Below are 21301 nucleotides of genomic sequence, written 5' to 3' on the forward strand. Positions count from 1 at the left end.
TTCTCTTATGCAGAGTACTGATAGATATCTTACCTTCAAATCTGTTCACATCACTCACGAACCCAATTCAGAGATAATGTCCATTGAATCAAATGGGAAGCTGGAGAAAATAAATATTTCTCAAGAGAAAATAAGAACTTCCTAAAGCAACAGTGAATGCATGACAGTCTTCCATTGATACTATTCATGACGTTACAAAATGACATCTGACTTGCAGTGGAAAATTACCACGTTTTATGTGCATTGACAGATAACTCTTGATCATGTGACTGATCACTATAGTTACTAATCTTTTCCAAGCTGTTTACTTAGTACTACACCTGTGAATTTTGGAATGTTATTTGCATGTGTATTCAGAGAGTCATAGTCTAAGTAGAATATGTTAATAATAATATCACTGTTATAAGCCATATTATTAAAACTATTAAACACTATTTTACAAAGATCGTGCTGTATTCCACACTACAGTGAGTGTGAAGTAATGAATTCTCCCAATTAACTTTTGCGTATTCTGGCCCCATGCCATCAAAATTAACCATGTCCAGATTATGGACTTTAACATGTAGACCAGATTTATCTCTTTCCACAGCTATTTTAAAACTGATGGGATTATGGTCACTGGTCCCAAAGTAATTCTTGACTGACACCAACCACTTGCTTATCTTTATTTCCTGCAAGAAAGACTATTGGCCCCTCTCTATTTCAGCTGTCTACATATTGCTTGAGAAAGCCTTCCTGGACAAACTTCACTAATTCTGCCCCATCCAAATCCTTAGCACTATGATAGTCCTAGTCAATGTTAGGTCAATGAAAATAACATCTTCTATTACATAAATTATTCCTACTTCTATAAGAACAGAAGAAAAAGGAGCAGGAGTAGGCCATCTAGCTTATTGAGCCTGCTCCGCCATTCAATAAGATCATGGCTGGTCTGACCATGGACTCACCTCCACCTACCTGCCTTTTCTCCATTATTCCCCTACTATGCAAAAATCTATACAACCTTATCTTAAATATATTTACTGAGGTAGCTGCCACTGCTACCGCCACGGCAGAGAATTCCATAGATTCACCACTCTTTGGGAAAAAGAGTTCCTCCTCATCTCTGTCCTAGATAATTGGGCAGTTTTCCAGGGAAGGTGGGACCTGTTCCAGCAGGACGGTTTACATCTGAACTGGAGGGGACAAATAATCTTGCAGATAGGTTTGCTAGAGAGGCTGCAGTGGATTTAAACTAGATACGGGGGGGGGGGGGGGGGGGGGGAGCCAGAGTGCAGGAACAGATGTATGGGAGAAGGAAGAAAAAGAAGATAGTAAAGTTGTTTGCACCATTAGAGATGAACAGAGAGTAAGAGGTGGAGAATTTCTTAAATGCGTTTGTTTTGATGTTAGGAGCATTGTAAGAAAGGTGGATAGAGCATGGATTGATACCTGGAAATATGATGATGTAGCTATTAGTGAAACATGGTTGCAGGAGGGGTGTGATTGGCAACTAAATATTTGTTGCTTCAGGTATGATAGAATCGGAGGGGCAAGTGGGGGAAGGGTTGCATTGCTTGTCAGAGAAAATATTACAGCGGTGCTCTGGCAGGATAGATTAGAGAGAGGCTATTTGGGTGGAATTGAGGAATTGGAAAAGTGTAGTAACACTTATAGGGGTGATTATAGACCACCTAATGGGGAGCAAGAATTGGAGGAGCAAATATTTAAGGAGATAACAGATATTTGTAGTAAGCACAGGGTTGTGATTGTGGGACAATCACACATAGACTAGAAAGCCCTACTGTAAAAGGGCTGGATGGTTTGGAGTTTGTAAAATGTGTGCAGGATAGTTTTTTTGCAGCAAAACATAGAGGTACCAACTAGAGAAGGGGCAGTGTTGGATCCCCTGTTAGAGGATGAGATAGGGTCAGGTGACAGAGGTATGTTTTGGGGAGCACTTCGCACCCAGTGACCACAATGCCATTAGTTTCAGTATAATTATGGAGAAGGATGGGACTGGACCCAGGCTTGAGATTTTTGATTGGAGAAAGGCTAACTTTGAGGAGATGCGAATGGATTGAGAAGGAGTGGATTGGGGCAGTTTGTTTTATGGGAAGGATGTAGTAGAGAAATTGAGGTCTTTTAAAGGGGAAATTTAAAGGTGAGGGTACAGAATCTTTATGTTCCTGTTAGGTTGAAAGGAAAGGTTAAAAGTTTGAGACGGCCATGGTTTTCAAGGGATATTGGAAACTTGGTTTGGAAAAAGAGAGATCTACAATAAATATAAGCAGCATGGAGTAAATGAGGTGCTGGAAGAATATAAAGAATGTAAAATGAATCTTAAAGAAATTAGAAAAGTTAAAAGAAAATACAAGGTTGCTTTGGCAAGTAAGGTGCAGATAAATCCAAAGGGATTCTACAGTTATATTAATAGCAAAAGGATAGTGAGAGATAAAATTGGTCCCTTAGAGAATCAGAGTGGTCAGTAATGTCTAGAGCCAAAAAAGATGGGGGAGATTTTGAACAATTTCTTTTCTTCAGTATTCACTAAGGGGAAGGATATTGAATTGTGTAAGGTAAGGGAAACAAGTAGGGAAGTTATGGAAACTATAACAATTAAAGAAGTGGAAGTACTAACGCTTTTAAGGAATGTAAAAGTGGATAGGTCTTTGGGTCCTGACAGGATATTCCTTAGGACCTTGAGGGAAGTTAGTGTAGAAATAGCAGGGGCTCTGACTGAAATATTTCAAATGTCATTAGAAACGGGGATGGTGCCAGAGGATTGGCGTATTGCTCATGTTGTTCCATTGTTTAAAATGGGTTCTAAGAGTAAAGCTATCAATTATAGGCCTGCGAGTTTGACGTCAGTGGGGGGTAAATTAATGGAAATTATTCTTGGAGATGGTATATATAATTATCTGGATAGACAGGGTCTGATTAGGAACAGCTAACATGGATTTGTGCGTGGAAGGTCATGTTTGACAAATCTTACTGAATTTTTTGAAGAGGTTGCTAGGAAAGTTGACGAGGGTAAAGCAGTGGTTGTTGTCTATATGGACTTCAGTAAGGCCTTTGACAAGGTTCCGCACGGAAGGTTAGTTAGGAAGGTTCAATCATTAGGTATTAATTTTGAAGTAGTAAAATGGATTCAACAGTGGTTGGATGGGAGATGACAGAGAGTAGTGGTGGATAACTGTTTGTCAGGTTGGAGGCCAGTGACTCGGAGATCTACTGGGTCCAATGTTGTTTGTCATATACATTAATGATCTGGATGATGGGGTGGTAAATTGGATTAGTAAGTATGCAGATGATACTAAGGTAGGTGATGTTGTGGATAATGAAGTAGGTTTTCAAAGTTTGCAGAGAGATTTAGGCCAGTTAGAAGAGTGGGCTGAATGATGGCAGATGGAGTTTAATGCTGATAAGTGTGGTGTTACATTTTGGTGGGAATAATCCAAATAGAACATACATGGTAAATGGTAGGGCTTTGAAGAATGCAGTAGAACAGAGTGATCTAGGAATAATGGTGCATAGTTCCCTGAAGGTGGAATCTTATGTGGATAGGGTGGTAAAGAAAGCTTTTGGTATGCTGGCCTTTATAAATCAGAGCATTGAGTATAGGAGTTGGGATGTAATGTTAAAATTGTACAAGGCATTGTAAGGCCAAATTTGGAGTGGTGTGTACAGTTCTGGTCACCAAACTATAGGAAAGATGTCAACAAAATAGAGAGAGGACAGAGAAGGTTTACTGGAATGTTACCAGGGCTTCAGCAGCTAAGTTACAGGGAAAGGTTAAACAAATGTGGAGTTTTATTCTTTGGAGCTTTGGTTGAGGGGGGACTTGATAGAGGTATTTAAAATTATGAGGGTGATAGATAGAGTTGACGTGGATAGGCTTTTTCCATTGAGAGTGGGGACATTCAAACAAGAAGACATAAGTTGAGAGCTAGGGGGCAAAAGTTTAAGGGTAACACGAGGGGGAATTTCTTTACTCAGTGAGTGGTAGCTGTGTGGAATGAGCTTCCCGTTGAAGTGGTAGTGGCAGTTTCGGTATTGTCATTTAAAGTAAAATTGGATAGGTCATTGGGACTAGGTGAGAGAAAGCATTCGGCATGAACTAGAAGGGATTCTCATCCTCTGAATTCGAGTGAGTATAGTCCCAGGCAGTCTGTCCTCATAGTCTAATTCCCTCATCTCCTCCACACTGCCTCCAAAGCCAGGTAGCACACAATTCTCCTATCTCTTATCTTCAACAGTAACCCAAATAAGCAGCTTGCAGAGTACAGCACAAAATCAAATACAGAACAGCATAATAGTAAAGAAATATGAACCATGGCATTACAGGAGTAACTACCTACTGAAGGACAGAACTGATAATCATTTGGAAAAGCAAAGAGTGATTAGAGACAATTAGCATTGCTTTGTGTAGGGTAACTCTGGTCTTGCTATTTTGAGATTTTTGAGAAGAAAGTTACTAAGAAAATGATTAGAGTGGTAGATGTTGTCTATATAGACTTCATTAAGGCATTTGACAAGGTATTGCTTGGTGGGCATATCCAGAAGGTTAAGATACAGTGTGAGTACTGACACTCCTGTACCTCCTTCCTGATGACAGCAGGGAGAAGAGAGCAAGGCCTGGATAATGCAAGTCCTTGATGATGGATGCTGATTTCTGGTGACAGCCCTCCTTGTAGATGTGCTTAATGACAGGGAGGGCTTTTACTGTGATGGACTGGACTATATCCATTACTTTTTGTAGGGTTTTCTATTCAAGGGTGTTACATATTTAATACTTCAGTAGTATTGGAGTAATATTGTAAATATATTGTTTGATTAAGCATTCTTTGTTGTTTTGATAATGCATTACAGATTATATGTAAATGTACATAAATGGCATACATCATCATGCCACCGTGTCATACGTGCATGCCTCAGTTAAAGTGAAAAACAAAACTAAGACATATTCTCCCTTGTTTTTCTTCCAATTAGTTTAATGTTTTGGAACTGCAATCTCTGTTACAATCAGAAGTTCCCACCTGCTTCAAAAGGGCAACAATTCTACCAGTACCCAAGAAGAGCAGTGTGATATGCCTCAATGACTATCATCCAGTAGCACTCACACCTCCGGTGATGAAATGCTTTGAGAGATTGGGCATGGGTAGGATCAACACCAGTCTCAGGAAGGATCTGGACCTACTACAATTTGCCTATCATCATAATAGGTCTAAAGCAGGTGTGATCTCAATGGCTCTTCACACAGCCTTGGCCTGGATAGTGCAAATACCTACGTCAGGATACTGTTCATTTACTATAGCTCAGCATTAAACACCATTATTCCTTCAGTACTCCCTCTGCAACTGGATCCTCGACTTCCTAACCAGAAGATTGTATGTGGATTGTAAATAACATCTCCTTGTTGCTCTGACAGTCAACACTGATGCTCCCCAGGGATGTGTGCTTACCTCACTGTTCTACACTCTCTCCATTCTTGACTGTGTGGCTAGGCACAGCTCAAATATAAATTTGTTGATGATACATCTGTTGTTGGCAGAATTTCAAATGGTGACAAAAAGGTGTAGAGGATCAAGTTATACCAGTTAGCTGACTGGTGTCGCAGTAACAACCTGCACTCAATGTGAGCAAGGCCAAAGAACTGATTGTGGATTTCAGAAAGGGTAGGATGAGGGAACACAAACCAATCCTCATAGAGGGATCAGAAGTGGAGAGAGTGAGCAATCTCAAGTTCCTGGGTGTCAATATCTCCGAGATCTAACCTGGACAGAACATATTGATGCTTCTATAAAGAAGGCAAGATAGCAGCTATATTTCATTAGGAGTTTGAGGAGATTTGGTTTGTCAACTAAAACATTTGAAAACTTCTACGAATGTACACATTACTATCTGGTATGGGGGTAGGGCTACTGCACAAGATCGAAGTAAGTTGCAGAAACTTTTAAAATTAGTTAGTACCATCATGGGTACTAGTCTCCATAGTATCCAATACATCTTCAAGGAGTGGTGCCTTAGGAAGGTGGTGTCCATCATCAAGGATCTCCACAACCCAGGACATGTTCTCTTCACACTGGTACAATTGGGAAGGAGGTACAGAAGCCTGAAGGCACACATTCAGTGATTCAGGAACAGCTTCCTCCCCTCTGCCATCTGATTTCTAAATAGACATTGAACCCATGAACTCTTCCTTATAACTTTTTTATTTCTGTTTTATTGTTTTATTTTAACTTACTATTTAATAGACATATTCTTAAGGTAACACAGTTTTTTTTCTTTATATGTATCATGTATTTCATTGTACTGCTGCCATAAAGTTAACAAATTGCTCAACATACGCTGGTGATATTAATTCTGATTCTGACAAAACGTAACAGTGGTAACAAATAAATTTTAAAATGAACCCGAGTTTTTAAAAAAGTGCAGCAAAACGTTCAAGTTAAATGCAAAAGGAGAAGACGTTCAAGTTTAAAACAAAGGCAGGAAATGGATGAAATTCACAGGTTCGTGAACAGTGGCCACTGGGTCATAAATTTTTAAAATAGCACAAATGGCTAGCTACATTGGAACGATAGACATAGGAAGGAAAAGAAGGGAGATCCTAAAGAGAAAATTTAAAGAGCTGGGTAGAAGGGTGAAAAACAGGGCCTTCAGAGTAACAGTCTCTGGATTGCTGCTTCTGCTACGCACTAGTGAGGGCAAAAATAGGATGCTTTGGCCGGTGAATGTATGGCTATGGAACTGGTGCAGAGGGCAGGGTGTCAGATATATGGATCATTGGGATCTCTTCTGGCGAAGATAGGACCTATACAAAAGGACAGGCTACACCTGAACCCGAAACGTACCAATATCCTTGCAGGTAGGTTTGCCAGTGCTGTTAGGGAGCATTTAAACTAAATTTGGCAGAGGGGTGGGAACAAGAGTGATAAGGCTGACGATAGGGATGTTGGTTTACAAGCAGAGGTAGTCTCTAGTGAGACTTGTCAGGAAGGCCAGGCAAATGATAGGGCAACATTGCAGTTAGTGGTATGAGTTACAGTGTAAAAGGGGAACTAAGTTGAAAAGGGTAACAAACACAGGACCGAAACTGTTATATTTGAATGCACAAAATATATGAAATAATGTAGATGATTTTGTAGTGCATTTAGAGATTGACAGTTATGACATTGTGGGTATCACAGAATCATAGCTGAAAGACGATTTTAGTTGGGAGCTTAATATCTAAGGATACAAAATCTTTCAAAATGACAGGCAAGTAGGGAAAGGAGGAGAAGTGGCCCTGCAGGTAAAAAATTAAATCAATCTTTAGAAAGAGATGACATAGGATCAGAAGATGTAGGATCCTTGTGGGTAGAGTTAAGAAACTGCAGAGTAAGAAGGCCCTGATGGGAGTTATTTACAGGCAATAGCCAGGGTGTAGTATACAAATTACATGGGAGACATTGAGAAAAAGCATATTAAAAAGGTAATGTTATGTTAGTCATAGTAGGGTTCAATATGCAGACAGATTGGGAAAATCAAGTTGATGCTGCACCCCAGGAGAAAGAATTTGTGCAATGCCTCTGAGATGGCTTTTTGGAGCAGCTTGTGTTTGAGTGCACTAGGGGGAACAGCAAATCTGGATTGGGTGTTGTGCAGTGAACCAGATATGATTAGGGAGCTTAAGGTAAAGGATCTCTGATGAGACAGTGATCATAATATAATAGAATTCACCCTGCAATTTGAGAGAGAAAAGCTAAAGTCAGATGTATCAGTATTACACTGGAGTAAAGGGAATTAGAGAGGAGTTCGTCAGAGTTGATTGGAAGGAAACACTAGCAGGGATGACAGCAGAGAGGCAGAAGAAAGGAAATTATAGGCCAGTCAGCCTGACCACAGTGGTTTGGAAGAGGTTAGAGGCGATTGATAGGGATATGGTTTTGGCGTACTTGGAGGTACATGACAAAATAGGCTAAAATCAGCATGGTTTTCTCAAGGGAAAATCTTACCTGACATATCTATAGGAATTCTTTGAAGAAATAACAAACAGGATAGACAAAGGAGAATTGGTGGATATTATATAACCACATAACAATTACAGCATGGAAACAGGCCATCTAGGCCCTTGTCCATGCCGAACGCTTACTCTCACCTAATCCCACTGACCCGCACTCAGCCCATAACTCTCCATTCCTTTCCTATCCATATACCTATCCAATATCCTATAGGAATGATATTCTTAATAACAGGAGGGTCAGCATTGTGGGGTGTGAGTGGCTTCAACTTGATTGGAGATCCATCCACTATTTGCATGCCACATCCCAGCAACAGAGTGACAGAAAACTACAGCTCGGAAACAGGCCCTTCTGCCCATCTAGTCCATGCCAAGCCATTTAAACAACCTAGTACAATTGTTATCTTCCATTCCCCCCCCCCCAATCAGTGTAGCTATCTAGACTTCTCTTAAATGTTTAAAACAAAATCATATCTGCCATTTCTGTTGGCAGCTCTTTCTACCCACAGAGTGATGAAATTTCCCCTCATAGAGTTAGAGTCATAGAGAAGTTCAGCACAGAAACAGTCCCTTCAGCCCCTCTAGTCCATGCTGAAAGCATTTAAACTAACTACTCTCATCAACCTGCAATGGGAAAATAGCTCACTATATCCCTACTATCCACGTACCTATCCAAACTTCACTTAAATTTTGAAATCGAGCTCGCATGCACCATAGAACCATAGAATATTACAGCACAGAAACAGGCCTTTCGGCCCTTCTTGGCTGTGCCAAACCATTTTTCTGCCTAGTTCCACTGACCTGCACCTGGGCCATATCCCTCCAAACCCCTCTCATCCATATACCTGTCTAAGATTTTCTTAAATGTCAAAAGTGAGCCCACATTCGCCAGTTCATCTGGCAGCTCATTCCACACTCCCACCGCTCTCTGCATGAAGAAGCCCCCCCAATGTTCCCTTTAAACTTTTCCCCCTTCACCCTTAACCCATGACCTCTGGTTTTTTTTTATCTTCCCTGGCTTCAGTGGAAAAAGCCTGCTTGCATTCACTCTATCTATACCCATCATAATTTTATATACCTCTATCAAATCACCCCTCATTCTCCTACACTCCAGGGAATAAAGTCCTAACCTATTCAACCTTTCTCTGTAACTCAGTTTCTCAAGTCCCAGCAACATCCTTGTAAACCTTTTCTGCACTCTTTCAACCTTATTAATATCCTTCCTGTAATTAGGTGACCAAAACTGCACACCAAATTCGGTCTCACCAATGTCTTATACAACCTCACCATAACATTCCAACTCTTATACTCAATTCTTCGATTTATAAAGACCAATGTACCAAAAGCTCTCTTTACGATCCTATCCACCTGTGACGCCAGTTTTAGGGAATTATGTATCTGTACTCCCAGATCCCTCTGTTCTACTGCACTCCTCAGTGTCCAACCATTTACCTTGTATGTTCTACCTTGGTTTGACCTTCCAAAGTGCAATACCTCACACTTGTCCGCATTAAACTCCATCTGCCATTTTTCTGCCCATTCCTCTAACTCGTCCATATCCGTCTGCAAGCTTTGAAAACCTTCCCTCGCAGTCCAGTACACCTCCAATCTTTGTATCATCAGCAAATTTGCCACATTATCATCCAGATCATTGATATAGATGACAAATAACAGTGGACCCAGCACTGATCCCTGTGGCACACCACTAGTCACAGGCCTCCACTCAGAGTAGCAATCCTCCACCACCACTCTAGCTTCTTCCATTGAACCAATGTCTAATCCAATTTACTACCTCTCCACGTATACCTAGCGACTGAATCTTCCTAACTAACCTCCCATGCGGTACCTTATCAAAGGCCTTCCTGAAGTCCATGTATACAACATCCACTGCCTTCCCTTCATGCGGTTTCCTGGTAACTTCCTTGAAAAACTCTAATAGATTGATTAAACATGACCTACCATGCACAAAGCCATGCTGACTGTTTCTAATAAGTCCCTGTCTACCCAAATACTTGTTGATCCTATCTCTTAGTATTCCTTCCAATAGTTCACCTACTACCGATGTCAAACTTAACGGCCTATAATTTCCCGGCTTACTTTTTGAGCCTTTTTTGAACAACGGAACTACATGAGCTATCCTCCAATCCTCTGGCACCTGACCCATGGATATCAACATTTTAAATATTTCTGCCAGGGCCCCTGCAATTTCAACACTAGTCTCCCTCAAGGTCCGAGAGAATACCCTGTCAGGTCCTGGGGACTTATCTACTCTGATTTGCCTCAAGACAGCAAGCACCTTCTCCTCTTTAATCTGTATAAGTTCCATGACCTCTCTACTTGTTTGCCTTGTTTCCATAGACTCCATTCCAGTTTCCTTTGTAAATACAAATGCAAAAAACCCATTTAATATCTCTCCCATTTCTTTTGGTTTCATACATAGCCGACCACTTTGATCTTCAAGAGGACCAATTTTATCCCTTACTATTCTTTTGCTCTTAACATATATGTAGAAGCTCTTAGGATTATCTTTCACCCTGACTGCCAAAGCGACCTCATGTCTTCTTTTAGCCCTCCTGATTTCTTTCTTAAGTATTTTCTTACTCTTTTTATACTCCTCAAGCATCTTATTTCCTCCCTGTTGCCTATACATGTTACACATCTCCTTTATCAGAGTTCCAATATCCCTCGAGAATCAAGGTTCCTTATTCTTATTCGTTTTGCCTTTAACCCTGACAGGAACATACAAACTCTGCACTCTTAAAGTTTGTCCTTTGAAGGCCTTCCACTTACTAATCACATCCTTGCCAGAGAACAACCTGTCCCAATCTACGCTTTTTAGATTCTTTCTCATTTCTTCAAATTTGGCCCTTTTCCAGTTTAGAACCTCAACTCGAGTACTAGATCTATCTTTATCCATGATCAAGTTGAAACTAATGGTGTTATGATCACTGGAACCAAAGTGTTCCCCTACACACACTTCCGTCACCTGCCCTAACTCATTTCCTAATAAGAGATCTAACATTGCATCCTCCCTAGTTGGTACATCTATATATTGATTTAGAAAACTTTCCTGAACACATTTCACAAACTCTAACCCATGTAGACCTTTAACAGTATGGGAGTCCCAGTCAATGTGTGGAAAATTAATATCCCCTACAATCACAGCTTTCTGTCTCCTGCAGTTGTCTGTTATCTCTCTGCAGATTTGCTCCTCCAATTCTCGCTGATTATTGGGTGGTCTATAATACAACCCTATTAATGTGGTCATACCTTGCCTGTTTCTCAGCTCCACCCATATGGCCTCAGTAGATAAGCCCTCTAATCTTTCCTGCCCAAGCACACTGTAATATTTTCCCTGACTAGCAAAGCTACCCCCCCCCCCCCCACCCTTCATCCCTCTGCCTCTATCACATCTGAAACATCAGAACCCTGGAACATTGAGCTGCCAGTCCTGCCCCTCCTGCAGCCAAGTTTCAGTTATGGCTATGATGTCATAATTCCACGTGTCAATCCAGGCCCTCAGCTCATTTGCCTTTCCCACAATACTCCTCGCATTGAAAGATACACACCTCGGAAGATTGTTACCACCACACACTATCTTACTATTTATGACTTTGCATGAACTACTAACATAATTTATTTTTATCCCCGTTCCACTATCTACTCGGGCACTCTGGTTCCCACCCCCCTGCAAATCTAGTTTAAACCCTCCCCAATAACACTAGCAAACGTCCCTGCAAGTATATTGGTCCTTTTGTAGTTCAGGTGTAACCCGTCTCTCTTGTATAGGTCCCACCTGCCCCAGAAGAGGTCTCAATGATCTAGAAATCTGAAACCCTGCCTCCTCCACCAGTTTCTTAGCCATGTGTTCATCTGCCAGAGCATCCTACTCTTACCCTCACTGGCACGTGGCACAGGCAGCAATCCAGAGATTACTACCCTCGAGGTCCTGTTTTTCAACTTCCTATCAAGCTTTCTGTACTCACTCTTCAAGACCACCTGACTCTTTCTACCTATGTCATTGGTACCGATGGTACCAATTGGTACCACAACATCTGGCTGATCACCTTCCCACTTCAGAATGCTGTGCATGCGATCAGAGACATCTTTGACCCTGGCACCTGGGAGGCAACAAACCATCCGGGAGTCTCTGTCACGACCACAGAATCTCTTGTCTGTACCCCTGACTATGGAGTCCCCTATCACTACTGCTCTCCTCTTCTTCCTCCCTCATTTCTGCACTGCAGAACCAGACTCGGTGCCAGAGATCCGGCTGCTGCAGCTTGTCCCAGGTAAGCCATCCCCCCCCAACAATATCCAAATTGGTATACATGTTCTGGAGGGGAATGGCCACAGGGGAACCCTGCACTATCTGCCCTTTCCCCTTCCCTCGCCTGACGGTAACTAACTTACCTGTGCCCTGTACCTTAGGTGTAACTACCTCCTGGAAGCTACTATCTATAAACTGCTCAGTCTCCCGAGTGTTCCGGAGGTCATCCAGCTCCAGCTCTAGTTCCCTAATGCGGTTTATTAGGAGCTGCGGCTAGATGCACTTCTTGCAGGTATTTTTGTCAGGGACACCGGAGGTCTCCCTGACTTCCCACATTCTGCAAGAGGAGCATTCCAACATCCTGCCTGGCATATTCTCTAGTCTGAGCAAAAAGAAAAGAAGTAAAACAGAAATTTACTGGAAGTAACCTACCCTCGCCTCTGCCTGTTTCTCGCCGAAGCCTGATTGAGCCAAAGCCGTCCCACTCAGACTCAGTCCACTCCAACGATGGCCACTGTATATGGTGGTCTCCCTTTTAAACCTTGGCACACTACGTCACACGCCTGCGCAGTAGAGCCTCTTTTCCCCAATCAGTTAAAGAAAAGAAAAACGACCTTCCCTCCACGATGCTTCAGTCTTCCACTCTCAGCCTCTTGCTTCAATTGAAAAGGTGCTGGCAGCTCATTCCACACTCTCACAACCCTCTGAATGATAGAGGTTTTCCCCATATCTCCCCCTTAAACTTTTCACTTTCATCCTCAATATTTGGCCTCTGGTTGAGTCCCACCCAACCGTAGTGGAAAAAGCCTGCTTACCCTATCTACACCCCTTATAATTTTCTCTAACTGTATCAAATCCTCTCTCAGTCTTCTACATCTTCTGCAGTCCTAATCTTTCCAATCTTTCCTTATAACTCAGACCTGGCAACATCCTTGTAAATTTTCCCTGCACAATTTCAATCTTATTTACATCTTTCCTGTATGTAGGTTAGCAAAGCTACACACAATACTCCAAATTAAGGCTCATCAAAGTCTTCAACATAACATTCCATCTTTACTCAGTACATTGATTTATGAAAGCCAATGTGCCAAAAGCTTTCTTTACAGCCCTATCTACCAGTGATGCCACTTCCAATGAATTACAGACCTGTATTCGCAGATCCCTTTGTTCTAGCACACTCCTCAGAGCCTACCGCTCACTCTGTAAGACCTACCCTGGTTGGTCCTGTGGAAGTGCAACACCTTGCCCTTGTCTGCATTAGCTTCCATCTGCCATTTTTCAGCCCATTTTTTCAGCTGATGCAGATCTCTCTGAAATCTTCCACTGCACCCCGAATCTTGATGTTATGCACAAATTTGCTGATCCAGTTAACCACATTATCATCCAGATCACTGATACAGAAGACAAACAATGAAGGACCCAGCACTAATCCCTGCAGCACACCTCTAGTCATGGGCCTCCAGTCAGATAGGCAACCATCTACCACCACACTCTGGCTTCTCCCACAAAGCCAATGTCTAATCTAATTTACTACCTCATCTTATATGCCAAGTAACTGTACATTTTTAACCAACCTTCCATGCGGGATGTTGTCAAATGTCTTGTTAAAGTCAATATTGACACCATCTGCTGCATTGCTTTCATCCACTTTCCTGGTAACTTGCTCAAAAAACTCGGTAAGATTGATTAGACATGACCTAAAAAGCTATGCTAACTATCCTGAATCAGTCCATGACTATCCAAATACTTCTATAATTTGGTCCCTTAGATTACCTTCCAATAACTTTCTCACTACTGATGTCACACACACTGGCCTATAATTTCCTGGTTTGTGTTTATAGCCTTTCTTAAGCAGCGGAACAACATTGGCTATCCTCTGATCCTCTGGTACCTCTCCTGTCGCTAAGTGATTTAAATATTTCTACTAGAACCCGGCACTTTCTGCACTTGCCTCCCATAGGGTCCGAGCGAACACCTTGTCAAGTCCTGAAGATTTATTCACCCTGATTTGCCACAGGATAGCAAACACCTCCTCCTCTGTAATCTCTGTAACACGCAACAGGCTGGTATAGGTCTAGGGGAAAAATTCCAGCCACTCTCCAACCCCGCCTCCCATATACGCAGGTGCTGTGGAAAACAAGTTAATGCAGCGTTGCACACACCATAATAACCTCACACCGGATACAGTTATAGAATATACTTTAAAGATTTTACTAGAACTAAATGATTAGTAACAATACAGTGTATATGAAGGAAAAGAAAATAATGTAAAAGGCGCCAAAACTTAGCAGAGTTCAGTCAATCTAGTGCACATCGTTTGAACTCAACCATTGAACCTTTCGACCACCCCTCGCTTCAGCCTTCCTCCACGACCCTGCACCTGGGACCACCCGAAGTGGTCGACCGAGCAGTGTGGCACACGTCCACCTTCTTCGGCGTCTTCTTCCCCACTCCCGAAAAGACCGCAAAATCCCAGCTCCCAGACCCACAAGAAAAAAATTACATCCAACCCCAATGGTTAACAAGTGAATACAATCCTCATTATCAGCAATCCTAAATCTAAACAGAGTGCAAGAAGCTTCGTGAATGCTCTGCCAGACAACACTCTCTCTCCAGTTAGCATAACAAAGCAGTTTTACTTTTAACAAAGAAGCCATTTTGATTAACATACACAGTACATCTGTATAGCACCTATGAAGTTAATGCCACTTTGCCTCACTTCTATAGACTCTGTGCCCATCTTCTGAGTAAATACAGATGTGAAAAAAATACTTACTATCTGCCCCATCTGTTTTGGCTCCATACATAGATTACAACTCTGATCTTCCAGAGGAACAATTTTGTACCTTGCAATCCTTTTGCTCAATCCTTTGCACTTGATTCTCCTTCACCTTGTCTGCTAGAGCAACTTCATGCCTTCTTTTAGCCCTCCTGATTTATTTCTTAAGTATTCTCTTGCATTTCTTATACTCCATAAGCACCTCATTTGTGCTCACCTGCCAATACTTGCTATACACCTTTTTTCACTTAACCTCTGCCTCAATTTCTCTTGAAAACCAAGGTTCCCTACACTTTTTAACTTTACCTTGTTACGTACTTATGACACGTGACTGGGGTTGAAGCTATACTGGACTTGAGGTAATGGTCTTGTGATGGTGAAGTGACGTCATTTTCCCGCCAGTAGACATCATGTGACAGGTTTTTTTTACATGGTATAAAAGGAGGACCCCTCCCTGTGAGGAGGGGCAGTTCGTGGCTGGATTTGCCATGTTGACTTCGTGCCACTGCGTGATTTAATATGATGATGCAGGTTAGTTGAAAGATGAAGTTTTATCTAATGCCTAAAGTTTAAAAGGTCATTGCCAGCAGTTTCTTTACAATACTGCTAGTTGAGAATCAGTGGAGAGTGAAGATCGGAGTTCGGGAGTTAAAGATCGAGGAGACTATTTCGACGGTAAAACGGGTTCGACCTTGTTTGATCCTTATTCGGAAGGAATTCGTTGACTGTTCTCTTGTTAATCTCTGCGGGATAGCAGAAAAGATTGAGGACAGTGTGATAAAGGAAAGGTCAGTGCCTTTAAGCCGTTTCATTTCATTTCGTAAATTCTTCGTGGGAAAAGTTCAACTTCGGGGACTGAAGCAAAGCGACGTGAAAAAGAATTTAAATCGTCTTAAAAAGTTTCTCCCTTAAATGGACTGAGCATTTCGAACTTTTGGCAATACTACTTTAAAGAACTGTTTTTGCAACATCGCTCTAAGAACTGTTTAAGCTGCCGCACAGCAGCTGATTTCCGGTTGCGTTAGTGTTTGTTTACTTTTGGGGGGGTTTGTTTTCAGTGTTTAGTAAACGTGTTGTTTGTTATATAAACCCTTGCCTAACTCATATATTTATTGTTGCCTGAATACGTAACAACCTTTTATTCTGACAGGCACATATAAGCTTTGTACTCTCAAAATTTTGCTTTTGAAGGTCTCCTACTTACCAAGTACACCTTTGCCAGAAAACAAACTCTCTGAATCACACTTACCAGGTCATTTCTGATACCATCAAAATCGGCCTTTCTCCAATTCAGTATATCAACCCGCAGACCACAAACTTCTGTCACCTGCCCTATCTTATTCCCTAATCGTAGACCCATTATCACACGCTGTCTCATTGGGATTTCTGCGTACTGATGGAGGAAACTTTCCTGAACATGTATGACATACTCTATTACATCTAGTCGTTTGAAAGTAAGGGAGACCCAGTTAATGTGTGGAAAGTTAAAATCACCTATTATGACAACCTTATTCTTCTTACAACAGTTCCACCTATAATGCCTCACTCGACGAGTTGTCCAGGCTGTCCTGATGGAGTACTGCTGTGACATTTTCTCTGACTAGTAACATCACCCCTCCTATTTTTCCGCTCTGGCATGTCTAAAACAATAGAACCCTGGAATATTGAGCTGCTACTCCTGCCCCTGCTGCAACAAGTCTCACTAATGGCTACAAAATCATAATTCCAGCTGTTGATCCATACCCTGAGCTCATCTGCCTTTTCTAAGATACTTCTTGTATTAACATATGCGCAGCTCAAGACCCCAGTATCACCATGCTCAACCTTTTGATTCCTGATTTTGTCTGAGATCTGACCAACATCTTCCTGACCGTTACCTAGTTTCCTGTGTCCTGCACCTTGGTGTAACTACCTCTCCATATGTCCTAACACACCCCCAGACATGTTCCCCTTAAACATTCCACGTCTCACCCTTAACCCCTGACCTCTTGTTGTAGTATCACCCAATCTCAGTGGAACAAACCTGTTTGCATTTACCCTATCTATACCCCTCGCAATTTTGTATACCTCGATCGAATCTCCCCTCAATCTCCTATATTAGACCATAAGACCATAAGATATAGGAGCAGAAGTAAACCATTTGGCGCATCAGGTCTGCTCTGCCATTTAATCATGGGCTGATCCAATCCTTCCAGTCATCCCCACTTCTCTGCCTTCTCCCCATACCCTTTGATGCCCTGGCTAATCAAGAACCTACCAATCTTTGCCTTAAATATACCCAATGACTTGGCCTCCACAGCCATTCGTGGCAACAAATTCCACAGATTTACCACCCTCTGACTGAATTTAGAACGTAGAGCATAGAAAACCTACAGCACAGTCCAGGCCCTTTGACCCACAAGGTTGTGCCAAAAAAGCCCCTACCCTAGAAATTACTAGGCTTACCTATAGCCCTCTATTTTTCTAAGCTCTATGTACCTATCCAAACGTCTCTTAAAAGACCCTATCGTATCTGCCTCCACCACCTTTGCCGGCAGCCCATTCCATGCACTCACCATCGAGTAAAATACTTACCCCTGATATCTCCTCTGTACCTACTCCCCAGCACCTTAAACCTATGTCCTCTTGTGGCAACCATTTCAGCCCTGGGAAAAAGCCTCTGACTATCCACATGATCAACGCCTCTCAATAGCTTATACACCTCTATCAGGTCACCTCTCATCCTCCGTCGGTCCAAGGAGAAAAGGCCGAGTTCACTCAACTTATCCTCATAAGCCAATCCAGGGAATATCCTTGTAAATCTCCTGTGCACCCTTTCTATGGCTTCCACATCCTTCCTGTAGTGAAGCGACCAAAACAGAGCACAGTACTCCAAGTGGGGTCTGACTAGGGTCCTATGTAGCTGCAACATTACCCCTCGGCTCCTAAATTCAATTCCATGATTGGCCTTCTTAACCAACGTACGCCTTCATAACCACTGAGTCAACCTACGCAGCTGCTTTGAGCATCCCATTAATAGTATATTCTGCCATCATATTTGACCTACCAAAATGAACCACTTCACACTTAGCTGGGTTGAACTCCATCTGCCGCTTCTCAGCCCAGTTTGGCATTCTGTCAATGTCCCACTGTAACCTCTGACAGCCCTCCACACTATCCACAACGCCTCCAACCTTAGTGTCATCAGCAAACTTACTAACCCATCCCTCCATTTCCACATCCAGGTCATTTATAAAAATCACTAAGAGTAAGGGTCCTGGAACAGATTCTTGAGGCACTTCACTGGTGACTGACCTCCATGCAGAATATGACCTGACTACAACCACTCTTTGCCTTCTGTGGGCAAGCCAGTTCTCGATCCACAAAGCAATATCTCCTTGGATCCCATGCCTCCTTAATTTCTCAATAAGCCTTGTATGGGATACCTCATCAAATGCTTTGCTGAAATCCATATACACTACATCTACTGCTCTTCCTTCATCAATATATTTAGTCACATCCTCAAAAAATTTGATCAGGCTCGTACGGCATGACCTGCCCTTGATAAAGCTGTGCTGACTATTCCTAATCATATTATACCTCTCCAAGTGTTCATAAATCCTGCCTCTCAGGGTCTTCTCCATCATCTTACCAACCACTGAGGTAAGATTCTCAGGTCTATAATTTCCTGGTCTATCTCTACTCCCTTTCTTGAATAAAGGAACAAAATTCGTAACCCTCCAATCCTCTGGGACCTCTCCTGTCCCTATTGATGATGCAGAGATCATCGCCAGAGACTCAGCAATCTCCTCCCTCACCTCCCACAGTAGCCTGGAGTACATCTCATCCAGGCCTGGCGACTTATTCAACTTGATGCTTTCCAAAAGCTCCAGCACATCCTCTTTCTTAATATCTGCATGCTGAAGCTTTTCAATCTGCTGCAAGTCATCACTATTAGCCTTTTCCATAGTGAATTCGGAAGTAAAGTATTCATTAACTACCTCTGCTATTTCCTCTTGTTCCATACACACTTTCCCACTGTCACATTTGGTAGGATCTATTCTTTCACGTCTTATTCTCCTGCTCTTCACATACTTATAAAATGCCTTGGGGTTTTCCTTAATCCTGCCCACCAAAGCCTTCTCTTGGCCCCTTCTGGCTCTCCTAATCTACTTCTTAAGCTCCTTCCTGTGAGCCTTATGATCATCTAGATCTCTTATTTCTCCACATCTCTCTTCTAAATGGACGTCCTTTAATCCTGAAGTTTTGCCCTCTTGTCCTAGAATCCCCTACCATGAGAAATAACTTTGCCATATCTAATCTGTTCAGGTCTTTTAACATTCGGAGTGTTTCTCTGAGATCCCCCCTCATTCTCCTGTACTCCAGGGAATACAGCCCAAGAGCTGCCAGATGTTCATCATGCAGTATCCCTTTTATTCCTGGAATCATTCTGGTGTATCTTCTCTGAACCCTCTCCAATGTCAGTATATACTTTATAAAAGTCTATGTTTCTATAAAATAAATAAGGAGCCCAAAACTGCACACAGTGCTCCAAGTGTGGTCTCACGAGTGCCTTATGGGGCCTCAACATCACATCCCTGCTCTTATATTCTATACCTCTAGAAATGAATGCCAACATTGCAATTGCCACCTTTTCCACCTACTCAACTTGGAGGTTAACCTTTAGGGTATCTTGTACAAGGACTCCCAAGTCCCTTTGCATTTCTGCATTTTGATTTCTCTCCCCGTCTAAATAATAGTTTGCCCATTTATTTCTTCCACCAAAATACATGACTGTACACTTTCCAACATTGTATTTCATATGCCACTTCTTTGCCCATTCCCCTAAACTATCTAAGTCTCTCTGCAGGCTCTCTGTTTCCTCAACACTACCCGCTCCTCCACCTATCTTTATATCATCGGCGAATTTAGCCACAAATCCATTAATACCATAGTCCAAATCATTGACATACAGCATAAAAAGCAACGGTTCCAACACCAACCCCTGTGGAACTCCACTGGTAACTGGTAGCCAGCCAGAATAGGATCCCTTTATTCCCACTCTGTTTTCTGCTGACCAGCCAATGGTCTACCTATGCTTGTAACTTCCTTGTAATTCCACGGGCTCTTATCTTGCTAAGCAGCCTCATGTGCAGCACCTTTTCAAAAGCCTTCTGAAAATCCAAGTACACCATATCTACTGCATTTTCTTTGTTTACCCTGCTTGTAATTTCCTCAAAGAATTGCAATAGGTTTGTCAAACAGGATTTTCCTTCCAGGAAACCATACTGGCTTTGGCCTCTTCTTGTCTTGTGGCTCCAGGTACTCTGTAATCTCATCCCTAACAACTGATTCCAACAACTGATGTCAGGCTAGCAGGTCTGTAGTTTCCTTTCTGCTGCCTCCCACCCTTCTTAAATAGCAGAGTAACACCTGCAATTTTCCAATCATCCGGTACAATACCAGAATCTATCGATTCTTGAAAGATCATCATTAATGCCTCTGCAACCTCTCCAGCTACTTCCTTCAGGACCCGAGGGTGCATTCCATCAGGTCCAGGAGATTTAAAAAACCCTCAGACCATTAAGCTTCCTGAACACCTTCTCAGTCATAATTTTCACTGCACAAACTTCACTGACACTCTTGAAAGTCCGATATACTGCAGATGTCTTCCACTGTGAAGATTGATGCAAAATACACGTTCAGTTCCTCTGCCATCCCTGCATTTCTCATTACAATATCTCCAGTATCATTTTGTATTGGTCTTATATCTACCCTTGACTCTCTTTTACCCTTTATATAATTAAAAAAGCTTTTAGTATCTTCTTTGATTTTAGCCACCAGCTTCCTCTCATAATTTATCTTTTCCTTCCTAATAACCTTTTTAGTTTCCTTCTGCAAGTTTTTAAAAGCTTCCCAATCCTCTGTCTTCCCACTAGCTCTGGCTTCCTTGTATGCCCTCTCTTTTGCTTTTACTTTGGCTCTAATTTCACTTATCAGCCACAGTATTGTTTCTCTTCCCTTTGAAATTTTTTTTCTTATTTGGAATATATCTGTCTTGCACTTCCTTCATTTTTTGCAGAAACTCCAGCCATTGCTGCTCTGCTATTCTTCTTGTAAATGTCTCTTTCCAGTCAACTCTCATACCATTGTAATTTCCTTTATTCCACTGAAATACTGACACATTGGATTTTATTTTTTCCCTCTCAAATTTCAATATGAACTCGATCATATTGTGATCACTGTTCCCTAAGGGTTCCTTAAGCTCTCTTATCACCAGGTCATTGCA

The 21301-nt window shown here is 42.0% G+C and overlaps 1 protein-coding gene across 2 annotated transcripts in view; it reads left to right on the plus strand.

The window, feature by feature from the left end:
- Positions 1 to 21301, plus strand: part of LOC132391501 (palmitoyl-protein thioesterase ABHD10, mitochondrial-like) — a 70907-nt gene that overhangs the window by 36477 nt on the left and 13129 nt on the right. The window contains exon 4 of one of the 2 annotated variants that reach the window (XM_059964778.1): positions 4972 to 6309. The exons of the other annotated variant lie outside the window; for it this stretch is intronic. Coding sequence (XP_059820761.1) covers positions 4972 to 5307 — 336 coding nt within the window. The 3' untranslated portion in view covers positions 5308 to 6309. Of the gene's footprint in view, positions 1 to 4971; positions 6310 to 21301 lie in introns of those variants that run through there. 2 annotated transcript variants of the gene reach the window in all.

Source organism: Hypanus sabinus, chromosome 3 (assembly GCF_030144855.1).
Source record: "Hypanus sabinus isolate sHypSab1 chromosome 3, sHypSab1.hap1, whole genome shotgun sequence".
NCBI lineage: Eukaryota > Metazoa > Chordata > Chondrichthyes > Myliobatiformes > Dasyatidae > Hypanus > Hypanus sabinus.